At 52.3% G+C, this 24,397-nt stretch overlaps 1 protein-coding gene across 3 annotated transcripts in view; it reads right to left on the minus strand.

The window, feature by feature from the left end:
* Positions 1–7,792: 7,792 nt before the first annotated feature.
* Positions 7,793–24,397, minus strand: part of LOC306769430 (ephrin type-B receptor 4b-like) — a 66,593-nt gene continuing 49,988 nt past the window's right edge. The window contains exons 13-20 of one of the 3 annotated variants that reach the window (XM_079258023.1): positions 18,327–18,574; positions 17,368–17,514; positions 16,139–16,207; positions 10,748–10,797; positions 10,582–10,681; positions 10,313–10,506; positions 9,242–9,400; positions 7,794–9,160 (exon numbers count right to left, since the gene is read on the minus strand). In XM_079258023.1, the coding sequence (XP_079114149.1) occupies positions 9,055–9,160; positions 9,242–9,400; positions 10,313–10,506; positions 10,582–10,681; positions 10,748–10,797; positions 16,139–16,207; positions 17,368–17,514; positions 18,327–18,574 (1,073 nt within the window). In that variant the 3' untranslated portion in view covers positions 7,794–9,054. Of the gene's footprint in view, positions 9,161–9,241; positions 9,404–10,312; positions 10,507–10,581; positions 10,682–10,747; positions 10,798–16,138; positions 16,208–17,367; positions 17,515–18,326; positions 18,575–24,397 lie in introns of all 3 variants that reach the window. The other 2 variants (XM_079258022.1, XM_079258024.1) reach the window with 2 other exon arrangements.

Raw genomic sequence — 24,397 nt, forward strand, 5'->3', positions numbered from 1 at the left:
AGGTATAATAATCTCTCCCAGACTAACCAAATTAATCAGAATCAGAATCAGAATAAATTTTATTGCCATTGTCAGTGAGTTACAAAATTCACAAACTAGGAACTTGCTTCGATGCTAATGTGCAACATATAACATTAATAATAGTATAAAAGAAAGAATATTAGCTATGATAAAAAATACTATAAAAATGTAATATAAAATAAAAGGGCATGCAAAGGAAATATGTATACCAAAATAAAAAATAAAAAAAATTTTTTAAAAAAGACAAAAGACAATAAAAATATATACAGCAATCGAAACAATCGAAGCAATAGTGCAATTGTCAGTGCAAGTAGAAAGATGATACTGGTATGAGAAATAAAGTGACAGGTGTAAAGTGACCATGTGATGAAACCAGTGTTTTATAAAGTGTTCATGAGTCCAACGGCAGAGGGAAAGAAACTGTTCTTGTGGCGTGAGGTTCTGGTCCGGATGGACCGTAGCCTCCTGCCCGAGGGGAGTGGTTCAAAAAGTCTGTGTCCAGGGTGAGAAGGGTCAGCTGCTATCCGACCTGCACGCCCCCGAGTCCTGGAGACGTACAGGTCCTGGAGAGATGGAAGGCTGCAGCCAATCACCTTCTCAGCAGAGCGCACAATGCGCCGCAGTCTGTGTCTGTCCCTGACCGTGGCTCCAGCGTACCACACGGTGATGGAGGAGGTGAGGACGGACTCAATGATGGCCGTGTAGAACTGCACCATCATCTGGGCCGGCAGCTTGGCTTTCTTCAGCTGCCGAAGAAAGTACATCCTCTGCTGGGCCTTTTTGATCAGGGAGCTGATGGACGGCCCCCACTTCAGGTCCTGTGTGATGGTGGTGCCGAGGAAGCGGATGGAGTCCACAGTGGTGATGGGGGAGTCTGTCAGGACGGGGGGGGGAGAGGGAGCTGTGACTTTCCTGAAGTCCACGATCATCTCCACTGTCTTCTGAGCGTTGAGCTCCAGGTTGTTGCTGCTGCACCAGGACACCAGCCGGTCTACCTCCCTCCTGTAGACAGACTCATCACCGTCAGAGATGAGCCCGATGAGGGTGGTATCATCCGCAAACTTGATCAGTTTAACAGAGTCATGGCTGGAGGTGCAGCAGTTGGTGTACAGGGAGAAGAGAAGGGGAGAAAGTACACAGCCCTGTGGAGATCCTGTGCTGATAGTCCGAGTAGTGGAGACATTCTTCCCCAGCCGCACGCTCTGCCTCCGGTCCGTCAGGAAGTCAGTGATCCACCTGCAGGTAGAGTCGGGCACGTTGAGCTGGGAGAGCTTGTCCTGGAGCAGAGCAGGGAGGATGGTGTTGAATGCAGAGCTGAAGTCCACAAACAGGACCCTAGCGTAGGTTCCCGGGGAGTCCAGGTGCTGCAGGATGAAGTGAAGGGCTAGGTTGATGGCATCGTCTACAGACCTGTTGGCTCTGTAGGCGAACTGCAGAGGGTCCAGGAGGGGGGAGGTGAAGGACTTGAGATGAGGGAGGACCAGGCGCTCAAATGACTTCATGACTACAGACGTCAACGCCACAGGCCTGTAGTCATTAAGTCCAGTGATACGGGGCTTCTTGGGGACAGGGACGATGGTGGACAGCTTGAAGCAGGCTGGAACATGGCAGGACTCCAGGGAGATGTTAAAAATGTCCGTGAAGACCGGAGACAGTTCGCCTGCACAGTGTCTCAGGGTGGCGGGGGAGACACCATCTGGGCCCGGAGCTTTCCATGGGTTTTGCTTACGGAAAAGCTTGAGCACATCCTCTTCTGTCACCGAGAAGGCAGTGGAGGGGGAGGGGTGGTCAGAGGGGATTGTACTATCCACAGTGGTGAAGGGGGTGGAGGAGGGGTGTGAGACTTCAAACCTGGCATAAAAGGTGTTAAGATTTTCAGCCAGTTGTAAGTCATCAGCAGCAAGTTGGGCTCTAGGCTTGTAATAAAGTTAAATCATGATCAGCTAATAAAAACAGTAGAGGATGACCTCTCAAGGTGGAACCGCTTGCCCATATCACTTATGGGGAGGGTTTCCACCGTTAAAATGATGGTTTTACCAAAAGTTCATTACCTTTTCTCAATGGTTCCCATCAGACCATCCTCCACTTGGTTTAAATCACTAGACTCCCACATATCCAAATTTCTCTGGAAAAACAAGCCATCCCGCATTAGTCTAAAAACTTTACAACAGACCAAAGACAGAGGTGGGTTGGACCTGCCAAATTTTAATCAATATTTCTTATGTAACAGGCTGCAATGCATCTCCAAGTGGCTTAATCCAAGTTCTTAGGATGAGCCATGGCTGGATGTTGAGCAAGCATTGTGTGAGGATTTAGTCATCTCTGATTTACCATTCATCAGCTCAACTGTCAAGTCATATAAGTGTTTTAAAAGCATTAACATCAGCTCCAGTTTAACGGCTTGGTGGGAATTCCTGAAAGTAACCAAGTCTGCGCTTATTCCATGTAAGCTCACACCCATCTGGAACAATCCTGACTTCCTGCAAAACAGAAAGATGATAAACTTCCCTCGGTGGAAGAATAAAGGAGTAAAGCAGTTAGAACATATAATAGAAAATGGAAACTTTCTGCCATTTGATGCAATTTCTTCACGGTATGAATTCAGCAGCACCAAATTCTTAAAAAAACCAACTACTTATATCTATTATAAGTAAGAAATACACCACTGATCAACTAAACTTACAGTTACCTATAAGGGTTGCAGAATTCCTAAATCTTAAGGCCAAATCTTAAGCTACTATCCAAAATATACAGATTACTATTGAAGCTAGAAGATTCCATCTCTCTCCCAACTTCTAAATGGGAAGCAGACTTATCCAGCAACTTCAATCAAAATGAATGGTCACAAATCTGCTCAAACACATTCAGAATGTTGTGGTCCGAAAACGCTACCGGCCCTCTGATTGGTCCAAAAACGCTACCGGCCCTCTGATTGGTCCAAAAACGCTACCGGCCCTCTGATTGGTCTGAAAACGCTACCGGCCCTCTGATTGGTCCGAAAACACTACCGGCCCTCTGATTGGTCCGAAAACTCTTCCCGGTCCCCTGACTGGTCCAAAAACTCCATTGCTCTTCTAATTGGTTCAAAAACCCTACCGGTCTTCTGATTGGTCCAAAAACTCCAATGGTCTTTTAATTGGTCCAAAAACCCTACCGGTCCTCGTATTGGTCCAAAATGTCTGATTTGTCCAAGAACCCTCTAAGATCTTCTGACTGATTCAAAAACTCTACCGGTCCTCTGATTGGTCCAAAAACTCTACAAGCCCTCTGATTGGTCCAAAAACTCCAGTGGTCTTCTAATTGCTCCAAAATCCCTACCGGTACTCTGATTGGTCCAAAAACCCTTCAGGCCCTTTAATTGGTCCAAAAACTCTACCGGATTGATTGGTCCAAAAACTCTACCGGTCTTCTAATTGGTCCAGAAATCCTACCGGTCCTCTAATTTGTCCAAAAACTCCACCGGTCTTCTAATTGGTCCAAAAACTCTACAGGCCCTCTGATTGGTCCAAAAACTCCACCGGTCTTCTAATTGGTCCAAAAACTCTACAGGCCCTCTGATTGGTCCAAAAACTCCACCGGTCTTCTAATTGATCCAAAAATCCTACCGGTCCTCTGATTGGTCCAAAAACCATTCAGGCCCTTTAATTGGTCCAAAAACTCCACCGATCTTCTAATTGGTCTAAAAACCCAACTGGTCCTCTGATTGGTCCGAAAACTCATCCTGGTCCTCTGACTGGTCCAAAAACTCCATTGCTCTTCTAATTGGTTCAAAAACTCCAGTGGTCTTCTAACTGGTTCAAAAACCCTACCGGTCTTCTGATTGGTCCAATAACTCTAGTGGTCTTCTAATTGATTCAAAAACTCCAGTGGTCTTCTAATTGGTTCAAAAACCCTACCGGTCTTCTGATTGGTCCAATAACTCCAGTGGTCTTCTAATTGATTCAAAAACTCCAGTGGTCTTCTAATTGGTTCAAAAACCCTACCGGTCTTCTGATTGGTCCAATAACTCCAGTGGTCTTCTAATTGATTCAAAAACTCCAGTGGTCTTCTAATTGGTTCAAAAACCCTACCGGTCCTCTGATTGGTCCAAAATCTCTAAAGGTCCACTTATTGGTCTAAAAACTCCACCGGTCTTCTAATTGGTCCAAAAACCCTGCCAGTCCTTTAATTTGTCCAAAACCCCTACAGGCCTTCTGATTGGTCCAAAAACCCTACCGGTCCTCTAATTGGTCCAAAAACTCTGATTAGTCCAAAAACCCTCCAAGATCCTCTGACTGATTCAAAAACTCTACCGGTCCTCTGATTGGTCCAAAAACTCTACAGGCCCTCTGATTGGTCCAAAATCTCCAGCAGTCTACTAATTGGTCCAAAAACCCTACCGGTCCTCTGATTGATCCAAAAACTCTACAGGTCCTCTGATTGGTCCAAAATCTCCAGCAGTCTACTAATTGGTCCAAAAACCCTACCGGTCCTCTGATTGATCCAAAAACTCTACAGGTCCTCAAAACCCTACAGGCTGTGTGACAGGTCCATAAAACAGCATCTACCTTCATGAATTTTTAAAAAGTGAAGAAAAAAATGTGTCCACATTAAAAAAAAACGGGTCCACCCTGGAACCTGAACTAGAACCAGAGTTCTGCTTCTGATCAATTGATCTGGTGACCAATATGTCCCCATTCTCTGGGCAGATTCAAGTTTAAACCATTAAAACCCAAACTGGTAGCGGTTAGACCTGAACAAGGTCTCTCGGTAGACCTGGGTCTGATCTTAGAACTGGAGATACACACACACACACACACACACACACACACACACACACACAGAATACATTTCACATATACTGTGTGACTGAGAGGCAGGAACTGTTTAACCTCTTACAATGGAACCCAGTCCTTTAGAAAGTACCCGGTCCTTCAGAAAGTACCCAGTCCTTCAGAAAGTACCCAGTATTTTCTACCAGCTATTACAGAAAGTATTGAAGTATTGACATAACTAAGTTCAACTACGTTTTTACTAAATGTGTAAATGTTTAGAGACTTGTACTTTTTTCTTCAACATAATTTAATCTTTAATATTTTACTTTTTCTAATTTAAACTTTAACATTTTATTTTTTATGAATTAAAACTTTAACATTTTATTTTGTTATGAATTTAAACTAACATTTTATTTTTTAATTTAATCTTTAACATTTTATTTTTTATGAATTTAAACTAACATTTTATTTTTTATTTATTTAAACTTTAACATTTTATTTTTTATTAATTAAAACTTCAACATTTTATTTGTTATGAATTTAAACAAACATTTTATTTTTTAATTTGAACTTTAGCATTTTATGTTTTTATTCATTTAAACTTTAACATTTTAATTTTTAATTTAAACTTCAGCATTTTAATTTTTCATTATTTAAACATCAAGACGTTCATGTTGTTTTGTTTCCCACATATCATTTATCGTGGCAGACGGGTCCTCCTCCCTCTCTGCTGACTCCACTACCTCCAGGACCATGGAGACCGTGGAGACCGTGGAGACCGTGGAGACCGTGGAAACCATGGAGACCATGGAGACCGTGGAAACCATGAAGACTGTGGAAACCATGGAGACCATGGAGACCGTGGAAACCATGGAGACCATGAAGACCGTGGAGACCGTGGAGACCATGAAGACCATGAAGACCGTGGAAACCATGGAGACCATGGAGACCGTGGAAACCATGGAGACCATGGAGACCATGGAAACCATGGAGACCATGGAGACCATGAAGACCGTGGAGACCATGAAGACCATGAAGACCATGAAGACCGTGGAGACCGTGGAGACCATGAAGACCGTGGAGACCGTGGAGACCGTGGAAACCATGGAGACCATGGAGACCATGGAGACCATGGAGACTGTGGAGACCATGAAGAGGTCTCCGTGGAGACCATGGAGACCGTGGAGACCGTGGAAACCATGGAGACCATGGAGACCGTGGAGACCGTGGAGACCGTGGAAACCATGGAGACCGTGGAGACCGTGGAGACCGTGGAGACCATGGAGACCATGGAGACCGTGGAGACCGTGGAGACCGTGGAAACCGTGGAGACCATGGAGACCGTGGAAACCATGGAAACCGTGGAGACCGTGGAGACCATGGAGACCATGGAGACCATGGAGACCGTGGAGACCGTGGAGACCGTGGAAACCATGGAAACCATGGAAACCATGGAGACCATGGAGACCGTGGAGACCGTGGAGACCATGAAGACCATGAAGACCGTGGAAACCATGGAGACCATGGAGACCGTGGAAACCATGGAGACCATGGAGACCGTGGAAACCATGGAGACCATGGAGACCATGAAGACCGTGGAGACCATGAAGACCATGAAGACCATGAAGACCGTGGAGACCATGGAGACCGTGGAGACCGTGGAGACCGTGGAGACCGTGGAGACCGTGGAAACCGTGGAGACCATGGAGACCATGGAGACCGTGGAAACCATGGAAACCGTGGAGACCGTGGAGACCATGGAGACCATGGAGACCATGGAAACCGTGGAGACCGTGGAAACCATGGAAACCATGGAAACCATGGAGACCATGGAGACCGTGGAGACCGTGGAGACCATGAAGACCATGAAGACCGTGGAAACCATGGAGACCATGGAGACCGTGGAAACCATGGAGACCATGGAGACCGTGGAAACCATGGAGACCATGGAGACCATGAAGACCGTGGAGACCATGAAGACCATGAAGACCATGAAGACCGTGGAGACCATGGAGACCGTGGAGACCGTGGAGACCATGAAGACCGTGGAGACCGTGGAGACCGTGGAAACCATGGAGACCATGGAGACCATGGAGACCATGGAGACTGTGGAGACCATGAAGAGGTCTCCGTGGAGACCATGGAGACCGTGGAGACCGTGGAAACCATGGAGACCATGGAGACCGTGGAGACCGTGGAAACCATGGAGACCGTGGAGACCGTGGAGACCGTGGAGACCGTGGAGACCATGGAGACCATGGAGACCGTGGAGACCGTGGAGACCGTGGAGACCGTGGAGACCGTGGAAACCATGGAAACCGTGGAGACCGTGGAGACCATGGAGACCATGGAGACCATGGAGACCATGGAGACCGTGGAAACCATGGAAACCATGGAAACCATGGAGACCATGGAGACCGTGGAAACCATGGAAACCATGGAAACCATGGAGACCGTGGAGACCGTGGAGACCATGGAGACCGTGGAGACCGTGGAAACCATGGAGACCGTGGAGACCGTGGAAACCATGGAGACCGTGGAGACCGTGGAAACCATGGAAACCATGGAGACCGTGGAGACCATGGAGACCGTGGAGACCGTGGAGACCGTGGAAACCATGGAGACCGTGGAGACCATGGAGACCATGGAGACCGTGGAGACCGTGGAAACCATGGAGACCGTGGAGACCATGAAGACCGTGGAGACCATGGAGACCGTGGAGACCGTGGAAACCATGGAGACCGTGGAGACCATGAAGACCGTGGAGACCATGGAGACCATGGAAACCATGGAGACCGTGGCGGCTTCAGGTGGTGAAATGAGGAGAAAAGGTTTCCGTGTTAAAGCCGCGGTGAGGCGTTCAGGTGCTGCTTCCTCTGTAGGAAACTGGCTGGTGACAGACCAGTCCGGACAGGAAGAGCCCAGCAGCAGGTTCCTGTTAATAAACATGCATGTAGACACACAGACCGACCCAGTTCGGGTCTTTGGTTCTGACACCAGATCCCGTCATCAAACCCAGAACCTTTTTATTATTTCTTTACAAACGTTTCTCCTCAACGGCGACTTCAGTATAAAATCTCTGCTTCGGCCTGAAACATCATCAAACATCTGGTTAAAAAGTGCAGAAATACAAAACCAGCAACGTCTGGTCCTGGACCCGGAGCGGGATCCACCAACCCACCGGGTCACAGGTTCAAGTCCATCTGCGTCACATGACGGGACTTCCCATCGGGGAGGGAAGTCCCGTCATGTGACGACAACGTCTCCCGAGTCGCTTCAGCGCCTGAAGAAGCGGGTTCTCTGAACCTTACTGAGGTTCTGGAGCAGTTCTGGCTCGGTTCTGGAACAGTTCTGGAGCAGGTCTGGCTCGGTTCTGGAACAGTTCTGGAGCAGGTCTGGCTCGGTTTTGGAGCAGTCCTGGACAGTTTCCGGGTCAGTCCTGGAACAGTTCTGGAGGACTTCTGGTTTGGTTCCGGCTCGGTTCTGGTTCGGTTCCGGAAGTTTGTAGTGTTTTCTGACCCCGGCTGAAGGCCCGGCAGTGTCTGGAGTAATCACCAGGAATAATCTGGAGGCAGTTCCAGATTATTCCTGGTGGATCAGGAACCGGCCCAGAAGCAGCGGACGAGCCGGGACCCGGCATCCTTACGGACCGGTTCCCTTCTGGACCGGTTCCCAGCCCTACAGAGACAACCCATACGGTTCCACAACGATCCGATTAAATCCAGAACATGCTGGACGGAGGCCAGCGACATCCAGGGAATCCGACGTGACGTTCGGTCCCATCGGAACCGGTCTCGGCAGCAGTTTTACGTTTGGACCGTCGACGGATCCTGGAACCGGTTTTACCCAGTAAGACTTCCTGACTGGGTTTTGCTCCCATAGAAACCAGAACTTCTCGGTTCCTGCCCAGTTCAGGAGATCAGACCACAGCATAGGTAAAGGAGGCGGAGCTTTGGTTCCTGAGCAGTGGATTGGCTGATTCTATTTGGCAAAATATCCTGAATGTCGACCAATCAGGAAGCAGCTTCACGGTGACAGGTTGTCAACTCTGCTCTGATTCGCTGAAAAATACCCCAGAGGGCGGAGTCTAGTAGCACTTGTGTTTGACATCGTAACGGCTCTGTGCTCTGACTGGTCCAACCAATCGGAGGCGGAGCCTCGTGAACTAAGGCTGTCTATTGGTCAGAACGACGGGTAGAAACAGCGTGAAGAAGGCAAACTTGGCGTCTTCCTGAGATGGCTGGCTTTGGATGCTGCGTTAGGGAAGGGGTGTGATTGGTCAGCAGAGTAGAGTGGGCGGGGTTTTGTGTATCCGGAGCGTCTGAATGGAGGACAGGATTTTCTTCTGGTGGCCCGCGAGGGTCACGCCCACTCTGAGCAGGTCTCTATGGAGACAGAGAAAAGCGTCGTTAGGCTGTGGCTGGTCCAGTCGGGTCGTACCGACATGGTCCACGGACACGTCTTACTCCGTGTGGAGCTGAGACACGGCGTCCAGGCTGCTGAACCCGGCCTGCAGGAAGCTCTGCTCGTATCGCTCCATCTTGATGGCTCGGAGCCACTCCGCCACCGATCCACAGGCCGACAGGGGGGGCGGGACTCGCTGGTCCAGCAGAGGCTGTGATTGGCTGCTGGAGACACCACAGCCACTGTGGTTAACAGGTCCGAGTCCAGGTCCGAGTCCAGGTCTGGGTCCGAGTCCAGGTCCCAGTTCAGGTCTTGGTCCAAGTCCAGGTCTGGGTCTGAGTCCAAGTCCCAGTTCAGGTCTGGGTCCGAGTCCAGGTCCCAGTTCAGGTCTGGGTCCCAGTTCAGGTCTGGGTCTAGGTCAGAGTTTAGGTCCGAGTTCAGGACCGAGGCCAGGTTCGGGTCCAGGACCAGGTCCAGGTCTGGGGCCAGGACCAGGTTCAGGTCTGAGGCTAGGACCGGGTCGAGGTCTGAGGCCATGACCGGGTCCAGGACCAGGTCCAAGATCTGGGTCTGAGTCCAGGTCTCAGTTCAGGTCTGGGTCTGAGTCCAGGTCCCAGTTCAGGACTGGGTCCAGGTCTGAGTCCAGGTCTGAGTCCAGGACCGGGTCGAGGTCTGAGTCCAAGACCGGGTCGAGGTCTGAGTCCAAGACCGGGTCCAGGTCTGAGTCCAAGACCGGGTCAAGGTCTGAGGCCAGGACCGGGTCCAGGACCGGGTCGAGGTCTGAGTCCAAGACCGGATCCAGGTCTGAGTCCAGGTTTGATTCCAGGCCTGAGGCCAGGACCGGGTCGAGGTCTGAGTCCAGGACCGGGTCCAGGACCAGGTCCAGATCATAGTCCAGGACCGGGTCCAGGTCTGAGTCCAGGACCGGGTCCAGGACCGGGTCCAGGTCTGAGTCCAGGACCGGGTCCAGGTCTGAGTCCAGGACCGGGTCCAGGACCAGGTCCAGATCATAGTCCAGGACCGGGTCCAGGACCGGGTGCAGGTCTGAGTCCAGGACCGGGTCCAGGTCTGAGTCCAGGACCGGGTCCAGGACCGGGTCCAGATTTGACTCCCCACCTGACGCCCCGGCTCACCTCGGCGCCTCCGGGTGCGTGGCCTTCAGGGAGGCGGGGTTCCGGATCAGCCTGTCCAGCGCGGCGACCACGTGGCAGAACCGGGGCCGGTTCCCTCGCTCCTTCTGCCAGCAGTCCAGCATGAGCGCGTGCAGAGAGGCGGGGCAGTCGGGCGGCGGCGGCAGCCGGTAGTCCTGCTCGATGGCGTTGATGACCTGACGGGGAAAAAGACGGGTCTGACGGGTCGTTCAGGAGAATTCCTTCATTTCGGTCGATGGTTTGATTCTTACGTCCTGGTTGCTCATGTCCCAGTACGGCCGCTCGCCGTATGACATCACCTCCCACATGACGATGCCGTAGCTCCACGCGTCGCTGGCCGACGTGAACTTCCTGTGGTCAGTTTGCAGGTTAGTGAACAACCGGCGTCGCGACTTCCTGTGACCGTGCGGTGCTCACCTGTAGGCGATGGCTTCAGGAGCCGTCCAGCGGATGGGAATCTTCCCCCCCTGAGAAACCAGTAACACACAGCGTTATGATACTGGGACAGACTGGGGAACAGCCAGACTGGGAAACAACCAGACTGGGGAACAGCCAGACTGGGAAACAACCAGACTGGGAAACAACCAGACTGGGGAACAGCCAGACTGGGGAACAGCCAGACTGGGGAACAGCCAGACTGGGAAACAGCCAGACTGGGGAACAGCCAGACTGGGAAACAACCAGACTGGGAAAAAACCAGACTGGGGAACAGCCAGACTGGGGAACAACCAGACTGGGGAACAGCCAGACTGGGAAACAGCCAGAATGGGAAACAGCCAGACTGGGAAACAACCAGACTGGGAAACAACCAGACTGGGGAACAACCAGACTGGGAAACAACCAGACTGGGGAACAACCAGACTGGGAAACAGCCACACTGGGGAACAACCAGACTGGGAAACAGCCAGACTGGGAAACAGCCAGACTGGGGAACAACCAGACTGGGAAACAGCCAGACTGGGAAACAGCCAGACTGGTGAACAACCAGACTGGTAAACAGCCAGACTGGGAAACAACCAGACTGGGAAACAACCAGACTGGGGAACAACCAGACTGGGAAACAGCCACACTGGGGAACAACCAGACTGGGAAACAGCCAGACTGGGAAACAGCCAGACTGGGGAACAACCAGACTGGGAAACAGCCAGACTGGGAAACAGCCAGACTGGTGAACAACCAGACTGGTAAACAGCCAGACTGGGAAACAACCAGACTGGGAAACAACCAGACTGGGAAACAACCAGACTGGGGAACAACCAGACTGGGAAACAGCCAGACTGGGGAACAGCCAGACTGGGGAACAGCCAGACTGGGGAACAACCAGACTGGGAAACAGCCAGACTGGGAAACAACCAGACTGGGGAACAACCAGACTGGGAAACAGCCACACTGGGGAACAACCAGACTGGGAAACAGCCAGACTGGGAAACAGCCAGACTGGGGAACAACCAGACTGGGAAACAGCCAGACTGGGAAACAGCCAGACTGGGGAACAACCAGACTGGGAAACAGCCAGACTGGGAAACAACCAGACTGGGAAACAGCCAGACTGGGGAACAGCCAGACTGGGAAACAGCCAGACTGGGAAACAGCCAGACTGGGGAACAGCCAGACTGGGGAACAACCAGACTGGGAAACAGCCAGACTGGGAAACAACCAGACTGGGGAACAACCAGACTGGGAAACAGCCACACTGGGGAACAACCAGACTGGGAAACAGCCAGACTGGGAAACAGCCAGACTGGGGAACAACCAGACTGGGAAACAGCCAGACTGGGAAACAGCCAGACTGGGGAACAACCAGACTGGGAAACAGCCAGACTGGGAAACAACCAGACTGGGGAACAACCAGACTGGGAAACAGCCACACTGGGGAACAACCAGACTGGGAAACAACCAGACTGGGGAACAACCAGACTGGGAAACAACCAGACTGGGGAACAACCAGACTGGGAAACAGCCAGACTGGGAAACAACCAGACTGGGGAACAACCAGACTGGGAAACAGCCACACTGGGGAACAGCCAGACTGGGAAACAACCAGACTGGGGAACAACCGGACTGGGGAACAACCAGACTGGGAAACAACCAGACTGGGAAACAACCAGACTGGGGAACAACCAGACTGGGAAACAACCAGACTGGGAAACAACCAGACTGGGGAACAACCAGACTGGGGAACAGCCAGACTGGGAAACAACCAGACTGGGAAACAACCAGACTGGGGAACAGCCAGACTGGGAAACAGCCAGACTGGGGAACAGCCAGACTGGGAAACAGCCAGACTGGGGAACAGCCAGACTGGGAAACAGCCAGACTGGGAAACAACCAGACTGGGGAACAACCAGACTGGGAAACAACCAGACTGGGGAACAACCAGACTGGGAAACAACCAGACTGGGGAACAACCAGACTGGGAAACAACCAGACTGGGAAACAACCAGACTGGGAAACAGCCAGACTGGGGAACAACCAGACTGGGAAACAGCCAGACTGGGAAACAGCCAGACTGGGAAACAGCCAGACTGGGAAACAACCAGACTGGGAAACAGCCAGACTGGGAAACAACCAGACTGGGGAACAGCCAGACTGGGAAACAGCCAGACTGGGGAACAGCCAGACTGGGAAACAGCCAGACTGGGGAACAGCCAGACTGGGAAACAGCCAGACTGGGGAAAAGCCAGACTGGGGAACAACCAGACTGGGAAACAGCCAGACTGGGAAACAACCAGACTGGGGAACAACCAGACTGGGAAACAGCCACACTGGGGAACAACCAGACTGGGAAACAACCAGACTGGGGAACAACCAGACTGAGAAACAGCCAGACTGGGAAACAACCAGACTGGGGAACAGCCACACTGGGGAACAACCAGACTGGGAAAATGCCAGACTGGGAAACAGCCAGACTGGGGAACAACCAGACTGGGAAACAGCCAGACTGGGAAACAGCCAGACTGGGGAACAACCAGACTGGGAAACAGCCAGACTGGGAAACAACCAGACTGGGAAACAACCAGACTGGGGAACAACCAGACTGGGAAACAGCCAGACTGGGAAACAACCAGACTGGGAAACAGCCAGACTGGGAAACAGCCAGACTGGGAAACAGCCAGACTGGGAAACAGCCAGACTGGGGAACAACCAGACTGGGAAACAGCCAGACTGGGAAACAACCAGACTGGGAAACAGTCAGACTGGGAAACAGCCAGACTGGGGAACAACCAGACTGGGGAACAGCCAGACTGGGGAACAACCAGACTGGGAAACAGCCAGACTGGGGAACAGCCAGACTGGGGAACAGCCAGACTGGGGAACAGCCAGACTGGGAAACAGCCAGACTGGGGAACAACCAGACTGGGAAACAGCCAGACTGGGAAACAACCAGACTGGGAAACAACCAGACTGGGAAACAGCCAGACTGGGAAACAGCCAGACTGGGGAACAACCAGACTGGGAAACAGCCAGACTGGGGAACAGCCAGACTGGGGAACAGCCAGACTGGGGAACAGCCAGACTGGGAAACAGCCAGACTGGGGAACAACCAGACGGGGAAACAACCAGACTGGGGAACAACCAGACTGGGAAACAGCCAGACTGGGAAACAACCAGACTGGGAAACAACCAGACTGGGAAACAGCCAGACTGGGAAACAGCCAGACTGGGGAACAACCAGACTGGGAAACAGCCAGACTGGGGAACAACCAGACTGGGAAACAGCCAGACTGGGAAACAACCAGACTGGGAAACAACCAGACTGGGAAACAGCCAGACTGGGAAACAGCCAGACTGGGGAACAACCAGACTGGGAAACAGCCAGACTGGGGAACAGCCAGACTGGGGAACAGCCAGACTGGGGAACAACCAGACTGGGAAACAGCCAGACTGGGGAACAGCCAGACTGGGGAACAGCCAGACTGGGGAACAGCCAGACTGGGGAACAGCCAGACTGGGAAACAACCAGACTGGGGAACAACCAGACTGGGGAACAGCCAGACTGGGAAACAGCCAGACTGGGGAACAGCCAGACTGGGAAACAACCAGACTGGGAAACAGCCAGACTGGGGAACAGCCAGACTGGGAAACAGCCAGACTGGGAAACAGCCAGACTGGGGAACAGCCAGACTGGGAAACAGCCAGACTGGGAAACAGCCAGACTGGGGAACAGCCAGACTGGGAAACAGCCAGACTGGGAAACAACCAGACTGGGAAACAACCAGACTGGGGAATAGTCAGACTGGGAAACAACCAGACTGGGAAACAACCAGACTGGGGAACAGCCAGACTGGGAAACAGCCAGACTGGGAAACAACCAGACTGGGGAACAGCCAGACTGGGGAACAGCCAGACTGGGGAACAACCAGACTGGGAAACAACCAGACTGGGGAACAACCAGACTGGGAAACAACCAGACTGGGGAACAACCAGACTGGGAAACAACCAGACTGGGGAACAACCAGACTGGGAAACAACCAGACTGGGGAACAACCAGACTGGGAAACAACCAGACTGGGAAACAGCCAGACTGGGGAACAGCCAGACTGGGGAACAGCCAGACTGGGAAACAGCCAGACTGGGAAACAGCCAGACTGGGGAACAGCCAGACTGGAAAACAGCCAGACTGGGAAACAGCCAGACTGGGAAACAGCCAAACTGGGAAAAAGCCAGACTGGGAAACAACCAGACTGGGAAACAACCAGACTGGGAAACAGCCAGACTGGGAAACAACCAGACTGGGGAACAGCCAGACTGGGAAACAACCAGACTGGGAAACAACCAGACTGGGAAACAGCCAGACTGGGAAACAGCCAGACTGGGAAACAGCCAGACTGGGAAACAGCCAGACTGGGGAACAACCAGACTGGGAAACAGCCAGACTGGGAAACAACCAGACTGGGAAACAGTCAGACTGGGAAACAGCCAGACTGGGGAACAACCAGACTGGGGAACAGCCAGACTGGGGAACAACCAGACTGGGAAACAGCCAGACTGGGAAACAACCAGACTGGGAAACAACCAGACTGGGGAACAACCAGACTGGGGAACAACCAGACTGGGAAACAACCAGACTGGGAAACAGCCAGACTGGGGAAACAACCAGACTGGGAAACAGCCAGACTGGGAAACAACCAGACTGGGAAACAACCAGACTGGGAAACAGCCAGACTGGGGAACAACCAGACTGGGGAACAGCCAGACTGGGAAACAACCAGACTGGGAAACAGCCAGACTGGGGAACAGCCAGACTGGGGAACAGCCAGACTGGGGAACAACCAGACTGGGAAACAACCAGACTGGGAAACAACCAGACTGGGAAACAACCAGACTGGGAAACAACCAGACTGGGGAACAGCCAGACTGGGGAACAGCCAGACTGGGGAACAACCAGACTGGGGAACAGCCAGACTGGGGAACAACCAGACTGGGAAACAACCAGACTGGGGAACAGCCAGACTGGGGAACAACCAGACTGGGGAACAGCCAGACTGGGAAACAACCAGACTGGGAAACAGCCAGACTGGGAAACAACCAGACTGGGAAACAACCAGACTGGGGAACAGCCAGACTGGGGAACAACCAGACTGGGAAACAACCAGACTGGGGAACAGCCAGACTGGGGAACAAACAGACTGGGAAACAACCAGACTGGGGAACAGCCAGACTGGGGAACAACCAGACTGGGGAACAACCAGACTGGGAAACAACCAGACTGGGAAACAACCAGACTGGGAAACAACCGAGGTGGCAGAACCCTGACGGACGCCGCCGCCGGGCCTTTCTATTCCCGCCTGCCGTCTACAGACTTACCAAAGAGCTGGTATAGGTCGGGTCCGACGAGTTCTCCCTCAGGAACCGGCTCAGACCAAAATCTGACACCTGGAAGACAAAAGACCATCGGTCAGCATGCGGTTAACGGGACCAGCATGCGGTTAACGGGACCAGCATGCGGTTAACGGGACCAGCATGTGGTTAATGGGACCAGCATGCGGTTAACGGGACCAGCATGCGGTTAACGGGACCAGCATCCGGTTAACGGGACCAGCATGTGGTTAACGGGACCAGCATGCGGTTAACGGGACCAGCATGCGACCAGCATGCGGTTAACGGGACCAGCATGCAGTTAACGGGACCAGCATGCGACCAGCATGCGGTTAACGGGACCAGCATGCGGTTAACGGGACCAGCATGCGACCAGCATGCGGTTAACGGGACCAGCATGCGGTTAACGGGACCAGCATGCGACCAGCATGCGGTTAACGGGACCAGCATGCAGTTAACGGGACCAGCATGCGGTTAACGGGACCAGCATGCGGTTAACGGGACCAGCATGTGGTTAACGGGACCAGCATGCGGTTAACGGGACCAGCATGCGACCAGCATGCGGTTAACGGGACCAGCATGCAGTTAACGGGACCAGCATGCGGTTAACGGGACCAGCATGCGGTTAACGGGACCAGCATGCGGTTAACGGGACCAGCATGCGACCAGCATGCGGTTAACGGGACCAGCATGCGGTTAACGGGACCAGCATGCGACCAGCATGCGGTTAACGGGACCAGCATGCGGTTAACGGGACCAGCATGCGGTTAACGGGACCAGCATGCGACCAGCATGCGGTTAACGGGACCAGCATGCGGTTAACGGGACCAGCATGCGACCAGCATGCGGTTAACGGGACCAGCATGCGGTTAACGGGACCAGCATCCGGTTAATGGGACCAGCATGTGGTTAACGGGACCAGCATGCAGTTAACGGGACCAGCATCCGGTTAACGGGACCAGCATGTGGTTAACGGGACCAGCATGCGACCAGCATGCGGTTAACGGGACCAGCATGTGGTTAACGGGACCAGCATGCGGTTAACGGGACCAGCATGCAGTTAACGGGACCAGCATGCAGTTAATGGGACCAGCATGCGGTTAATGGGACCAGCATGTGGTTAACGGGACCAGCATGCGGTTAACGGGACCAGCATGCGGTTAACGGGACCAGCATGCGGTTAACGGGACCAGACAGACCGTCGAGTCGGGTCTCACCTTACAGACCAGGTTGGAGTTGACCAGGATGTTCCGCGCTGCCAGGTCTCTGTGGACAAAGCTCATGTCCGACAGGTACTTCATCCCCGCGGCGATGCCGCGCAGCATCCCCACCAGCTGGATGGTGGTGAACTGTCCATCGTTCATCTGCAGGAGGACACGGGGACAGTCAGACAGGTGGGCAGGTAGACAGGTAAACAGGCAGACAGGTGGACAGGTAGACAGGTAAACAGGCAGACAGGTGGACAGGTAGACAGGTAAACAGGTAGACAGACAGACAGGTAAACAGACAGACAGGTGGACATGTGGACAGACAGACAGGTGGACAGGTAGACAGACAGACAGGTGGACAGGTAGACAGGTGGACAGACAGACAGGTAAACAGGCAGACAGGTGGACAGGTAAACAGGCAGACAGGTGGACAGGCAGACAGGTGGACAGACAGACAGGTGGACAGCTAGACAGGTAAACAGGCAGACAGGTAGACAGGTGGACAGGTGGACAGACAGTCAGGTATACAGGTGGACAGACAGGTAGACAGCTGGACAGGTGGACAGGCAGACAGGTAGACAGGTATACAGGTGGACAGACAGACAGGTATACAGGTGGACAGACAGGTAGACAGCTGGACAGGTGGACAGGTGGACAGACAGGTAGACAGCTGGACAGGTGGACAGACAGGTAGACAGGTGGACAGGCAGACAGGTAGACAGGTATACAGGTGGACAGACAGACAGGTATACAGGTGGACAGACAGGTAGACAGGTGGACAGGCAGACAGGTAGACAGGTATACAGGTGGACAGACAGACAGGTATACAGGTGGACAGACAGGTAGACAGCTGGACAGGTGGACAGGTGGACAGACAGGTAGACAGGTGGACAGACAGGTAGACAGCTGGACAGGTGGACAGGCAGACAGGTAGACAGGTGGACAGGTGTGGTCCCGTTGCGTCTCACCCTCAGGAAGCTGTCCAACGCTCCGTTCTCCATGAACTCGGTGAGGATCATGACGGGACAGGACGTGGTGATGACGCCCTCCAGGTGGATGATGTTGGGGTGCTGGAACTGTCCCATGATGGACGCCTCGGACAGGAAGTCCCGCCTCTGTTTCTCCGTGTAGCCTCCCTTCAGCGTCTTGATGGCCACATAGTTCTCCTTCCTGCCCGGCATCCTCAGACGACCCCGGCACACCTCGCCAAACTCACCTGGACAGGTAAACAGCAGGCACGTGAGGACACACCTGGTCTAACACACCTGTCCAGGTGTTCCAGACTTTCAGTTAGAAAACATCTGGTATCCATGGTGACGGTGTCAGAAGCATAGACTGTATATAGAGATGGGTGGAGCCTCCGTGACGTCACCCGTAGGTTTCTGAAGAGCTGAACTGAAGCTCGGTGGGCGGTTCCTACCATCACCATCTTGGCAGGGACATGCGTGTCGTCTCGCCCGGGAAATACAAATATGGACAAAGAGGCGGAGCTGAGAGGGGGGCTGTGAGCGTCATGGTGGATGATTGACATCGAGCGAACTCCGAGCTTTCTGTAGCTAAAAGCTAACCGAGCTAACCAGGAGATAACAGGAGCTAACCAGCTAACGGAGGTAAGCGGGCTAAAGCTAAGTCACGTTAACCGGCTAAAAACTGCGGTTGTTCTACGTTCTTCTGACTGGAAGCGAGAGATCGGGTACCTGTCAATCAAAAGGACACGCCCCTAAATATGCCAAACTTCAAGATTAAATTACTTTTAAACGGGCGAGTTAGAAAAAAATTCACTCCCACCACAATCCAGGCTGGTGAGGAGGACCAGACCAGTCCAGGACCAGACCAGTCCAGGCTGCTGAGAACCAGACCAGACCAGTCCAGGACCAGACCAGTCCAGGCTGCTGAGAACCAGACCAGTCCAGGACCAGACCAGTCCAGGCTGGTGAGGAGGACCAGACCAGTCCAGGCTGATGAGAACCAGACCAGTCCAGGCTGGTGAGAACCAGACCAGTCCAGGCTGCTGAGAACCAGACCAGACCAGTCCAGGACCAGACCAGTCCAGGCTGCTGAGAACCAGACCAGTCCAGGACCAGACCAGTCCAGGCTGCTGAGAACCAGACCAGTCCAGGACCAGACCAGTCCAGGCTGGTGAGGAGAACCAGACCAGTCTAGGTTGGTGAGAACCAGACCAGTCCAGGACCAGACCAGTCCAGGCTGGTGAGAACCAGACCAGTCCAGGCTGGTGAGAACCAGACCAGTCCAGGCTGGTGAGGAGGACCAGACCAGTCCAGGCTGATGAGAACCAGACCAGTCCAGGCTGATGAGAACCAGACCAGTCCAGGCTGATGAGAACCAGACCAGTCCAGGCTGGTGAGAACCAGACCAGTCCAGGCTGGTGAGGAGGACCAGACCAGTCTAGGTTGGTGAGAACCAGACCAGTCCAGGACCAGACCAGTCCAGGCTGGTGAGAACCAGACCAGTCCAGGCTGGTGAGGAGGACCAGACCAGTCCAGGCTGATGAGAACCAGACCAGTCCAGGCTGATGAGAACCAGACCAGTCCAGGCTGATGAGAACCAGACCAGTCCAGGCTGGTGAGGAGGACCAGACCAGTCCAGGCTGATGAGAACCAGACCAGTCCAGGCTGATGAGAACCAGACCAGTCCAGGCTGGTGAGGAGGACCAGACCAGTCCAGGCTGATGAGAACCAGACCAGTCCAGGCTGATGAGAACCAGACCAGTCCAGGCTGATCAGAACCAGACCAGTCCAGGCTGGTGAGGAGGACCAGACCAGTCCAGGTTTGCGGGACCTCTTCGCTGCAGGATGAAAACCTGGTGCCGGACCAGGAAACGAGCTCCAGACGTTGCAGCAGCTTCCAGCAGATGTAATCAGCTCCTCTAACTGGAGGCAGCTTGTCGGGTTCTTTGAAGGAGAACCGACACCAGGACCCTGATGGACGCCGCATCTTGCAGCGCCTCACGAGGTCCAATCGCAGCGAGTCCAGAACCGGCTCGGCTTTTATGTCCCAGACCTGGAACAGAGGTGTCAGGTTCCTCCAGCGCTCATTAGCACATACCGACACGTCTTCACCTCCCACACACACACACACACACACACACACACACACACACACACACACACACACACACGTGCAGATGTGTGTCTGCGTGTGTGTGTGTGTGTGTGTGTGTGTGTGTGTGCGTGCGTGCGCCTGCCAGCTGCTGGCGAGGACTTCACACTGTGGTCGCCGTGGAAACGGGTATCCAGTTACATCCCAGTCAGTCTTCAGAGAGCGGTGCTGGTGGAGTCGCCAAGCTAATGTTTACTTTTAATAATCCACCATTCATGTTGGATGTTTGCTCAGCGTCGCCATGGCAACGTTCCCATCCGGCCCCATCGGGTCAGAGGTCACAGAGTCCTCCAGAAGACTACCTGTTCGTCGTGTAACCAGCGTCGCCATGGCAACGTTCCCATCCGGCCCCATCGGGTCAGAGGTCACAGAGTCCGCCAGAAGACTACCTGTTCGTCATGTAACCAGCGTCGCCATGGCAACGTTCCCATCCGGCCCCATCGGGTCAGAGGTCACAGAGTCCTCCAGAAGACTACCTGTTCGTCGTGTAACCAGCGTCGCCATGGCAACGTTCCCATCCGGCCCCATCGGGTCATGAAAAACCTTCATCTCACAGAACTTACAGAACCGGGAGGTTCCCGTCCCGGTTCTACCGCCCTCGGTCCAAATCCAGAAAGCAGTTTCCGACAGAACTCACGGTGAACGCGGGCCAACCGGAACCATCTGAATCTGCAGACCAAAGCCGGGACGGTTCTGTCAGGAAAAGCCTGGATTTAGGTTCCTCCTCCTTACGAGAAGACGTGACGCTGGCGAACGACGAGCTCCAGTAAAATAACAACACGGTCTCCGCAAAGTTCTACGTTCCACGATGAGCTGGTCCTGAAAAAGTCCCGTTTCCACATGTCGCAGTGTCACAATGCTGCTGCAGATTCTCCTGCGGTGGAAAGTTTTCCAGAAGCTTCCAGGTTTGATTTTAAAGCGTTCCTATGATGGTATTTGGAGTTTTCTGAGCTTTCTACAGTGTTCCAGTGTTGAATCCTCATCAGACATGTGAACGACACCGTTTTTTATCACCTAAACGCATGTTTGAGTTTGAGTTTGAGTTCCAGCACGCTCTCCGTTCGGTTTCCATGGCGACGGAAAACGCGTGGTTTTAGAGAGTTTTTTCTACGTGGAAATCCTTGTGACGTCCCGGGGGATAAGGTTGGGTGATTGGTTACCTTCTACTGGTTAACAAGGGCATGTACAAATACATCAGGCGGGTGGAAAACGTGGGATAAAGTTATTTCCAACGATGGCTGGTGAGTTTACCAAAGAGAGACATCCTGCTGCATTCGTTGCTGTGGGTTGCTGTTTTCCACTTCGTTTTCAGGCTCTGATTCAGGTTCCAACATGTAGGGCTGGATGCTATGTGTTGACATTGTAGTTTGTTTTCTTATTGAGTTCATATGAGCCTAATCCTTCTGTTTATGAGACGTTACAATGACGGTGAAAGCAGGTGCGGTGCGCGCTCCCGATGTAGTGCAGTGGCGGGAGGCGGGGCTTAATGCGGAAGAGTCTCAATCCACTCGTTTTGCCCGCAGGCTGATCTGACAGCCTACGGAGAGGGTCGGTCTGAAGTAAATAAAGCCATTTGTGACAATAACTCCATCAATCCCAGCCCTTCTGGGCACAGAAATAAAAATAAATTAGCCTGAAATGTACAGAATAGTTCCAGTTTAAGCTTCAAATTTCCCCAAAACGTCTCTTTTGTTCTGCAGTCAGACAATCTACAACGTTCCTACTGAAGGTTCTTAACGGGTGAACATGAATACTTCCTTTCATGTTCCTGTAGCAGGATTCTTCCTGTTGAGGGAACAAACTTTTAGAACATCCTGAAGGTGTCTGAAAGCAGAAAGGTTCCTGGATGCTGTTCAGGCTCCAGCAGAAGGTCTAACATCATTCTGCGCTGCATCACAGCGATACGTTCGGTACTAAAAGCTCCTGAGACAGTCGGGAACGTTTCAGCGCCACAACATCCAGCAGATCTGGGAAAGTCCCACAGTTCCCAGTATGCTTCCCAGAGAAAGGTCCTTTCATGATCAGACTGACTCTCAGAAACGTTCCATCTCTTCGTGCCTGAGAAAGTCTTCGTAAACAACTCATGTGACCGAGGAATATTTCCGAACAGGCTTGTCTCTGTGTTCAGGATGGAAACTGGACCTGGTTTCTTTCTTCATCCTATCTGATGATGATGATGATGATGTCTGGAACATACTGTCTCTTCATGACGCACCACCGTCACCATCCCCTGATGCAGATACGCTCCGACACACTATCTTCTCTTGTTGATTCTTCATCATTACCAGTTCAGGAACTCCTGGAAGGAACGTACTAAAAACACGTCGATAAATACGTCAACTTACTGGAGATACTTACTCATTTTACTGGACCCGGTCTGGAAATATGTACCATTTCATTTCCAGACAAAGGCAGCAGATTCACCTTTTCTTTGTTCCTCACATGGTTCCTCACACGGTTCCTCACATGGTTCCTCAGATGGTTCATTAGATGGTTCCTCAGATGGTTCCTCACACGGTTCCTCAGATGGTTCCTCACATGGTTCATTACATGGTTCATCAAATGGTTCCTTAGATAGTTCCTCACATGGTTCCTCACATGGTTCCTCAGATGGTTCCTCACATGGTTCCTCACACGGTTCCTCACACGGTTCCTCACATGGTTCCTCACACGGTTCCTCACACGGTTCCTCACATGGTTCCTCAGATGGTTCCTCACATGGTTCCTCAGATGGTTCCTCACATGGTTCCTTAGATGGTTCATTACATGGTTCCTCACATGGTTCCTTAGATTGCTCCTAGCATGGTTCCTCACATGGTTCCTCAGATGGTTCCTCAGATGGTTCCTCACATGGGTCCTTAGATGGTTCATTACATGGTTCCTCACATGGTTCCTCAGATGGTTCATTAGATGGTTCCTCAGATGGTTCCTCACATGGTTCCTTAGATGGTTCTTCAGATGGTTCCTCACACGGTTCCTCAGATGGTTCCTCAGATGGTTCCTCACACGGTTCCTCACACGGTTCCTCACATGGTTCATTACATGGTTCATCAAATGGTTCCTTAGATAGTTCCTCACATGGTTCCTCACATGGTTCCTCAGATGGTTCCTCACATGGTTCCTCACACGGTTCCTCACACGGTTCCTCACATGGTTCCTCACACGGTTCCTCACACGGTTCCTCACATGGTTCCTCAGATGGTTCCTCACATGGTTCCTCAGATGGTTCCTCACATGGTTCCTTAGATGGTTCATTACATGGTTCCTCACATGGTTCCTTAGATTGCTCCTAGCATGGTTCCTCACATGGTTCCTCAGATGGTTCATTAGATGGTTCCTCACATGGTTCCTTAGATGGTTCTTCAGATGGTTCCTCACATGGTTCCTTAGATGGTTCCTAGAATTGTTTCTCACATGGTTACTAGCATGGTTTGTTACATGGTTCCTTAGATGGTTCCTCAGATGGTTTGTCACACGGCTCCTCACATGGTTCCTTAGATGGTTCCTAGCATGGTTTGTTACGTGGTTCCTCACATGGTTCCTCAGATGGTTCCTTAGATGGTTCCTGAGAAGGTTCCTAGCATGGTTCGTCACATGGTTCCTCATGGTTCCTGGATCCAAGTAATTTATCCGGGTCTCTTCAAATGTTCCAACTTGCTGCTTTAAAACCTTCCAGATGTTGCAGACCTGATGTTTCTGCCCAGAATCTCCACATTTCTAATAAAGAGTAAAAACTTGTGAATAGACCCAGAAATACTTCAACATAAAAGTTCCTGAAACCTAAAAAACTCCTGAATGTTCCCTGAACTTTACTGTTCAGCATTTCTAAAGGTCTGTTCAGAGCTTCCTGGGTTCTCTTTAAAGCTCCAAAAACTCCTGAACATTCCAGAAGAACCGGGTCTTTCTAGAACCAACGCCA

The sequence above is a fragment of the Telmatherina bonti genome (genome assembly GCF_933228915.1).
Source record: "Telmatherina bonti genome assembly, chromosome: 18".
NCBI classification, from domain to species: domain Eukaryota; kingdom Metazoa; phylum Chordata; class Actinopteri; order Atheriniformes; family Telmatherinidae; genus Telmatherina; species Telmatherina bonti.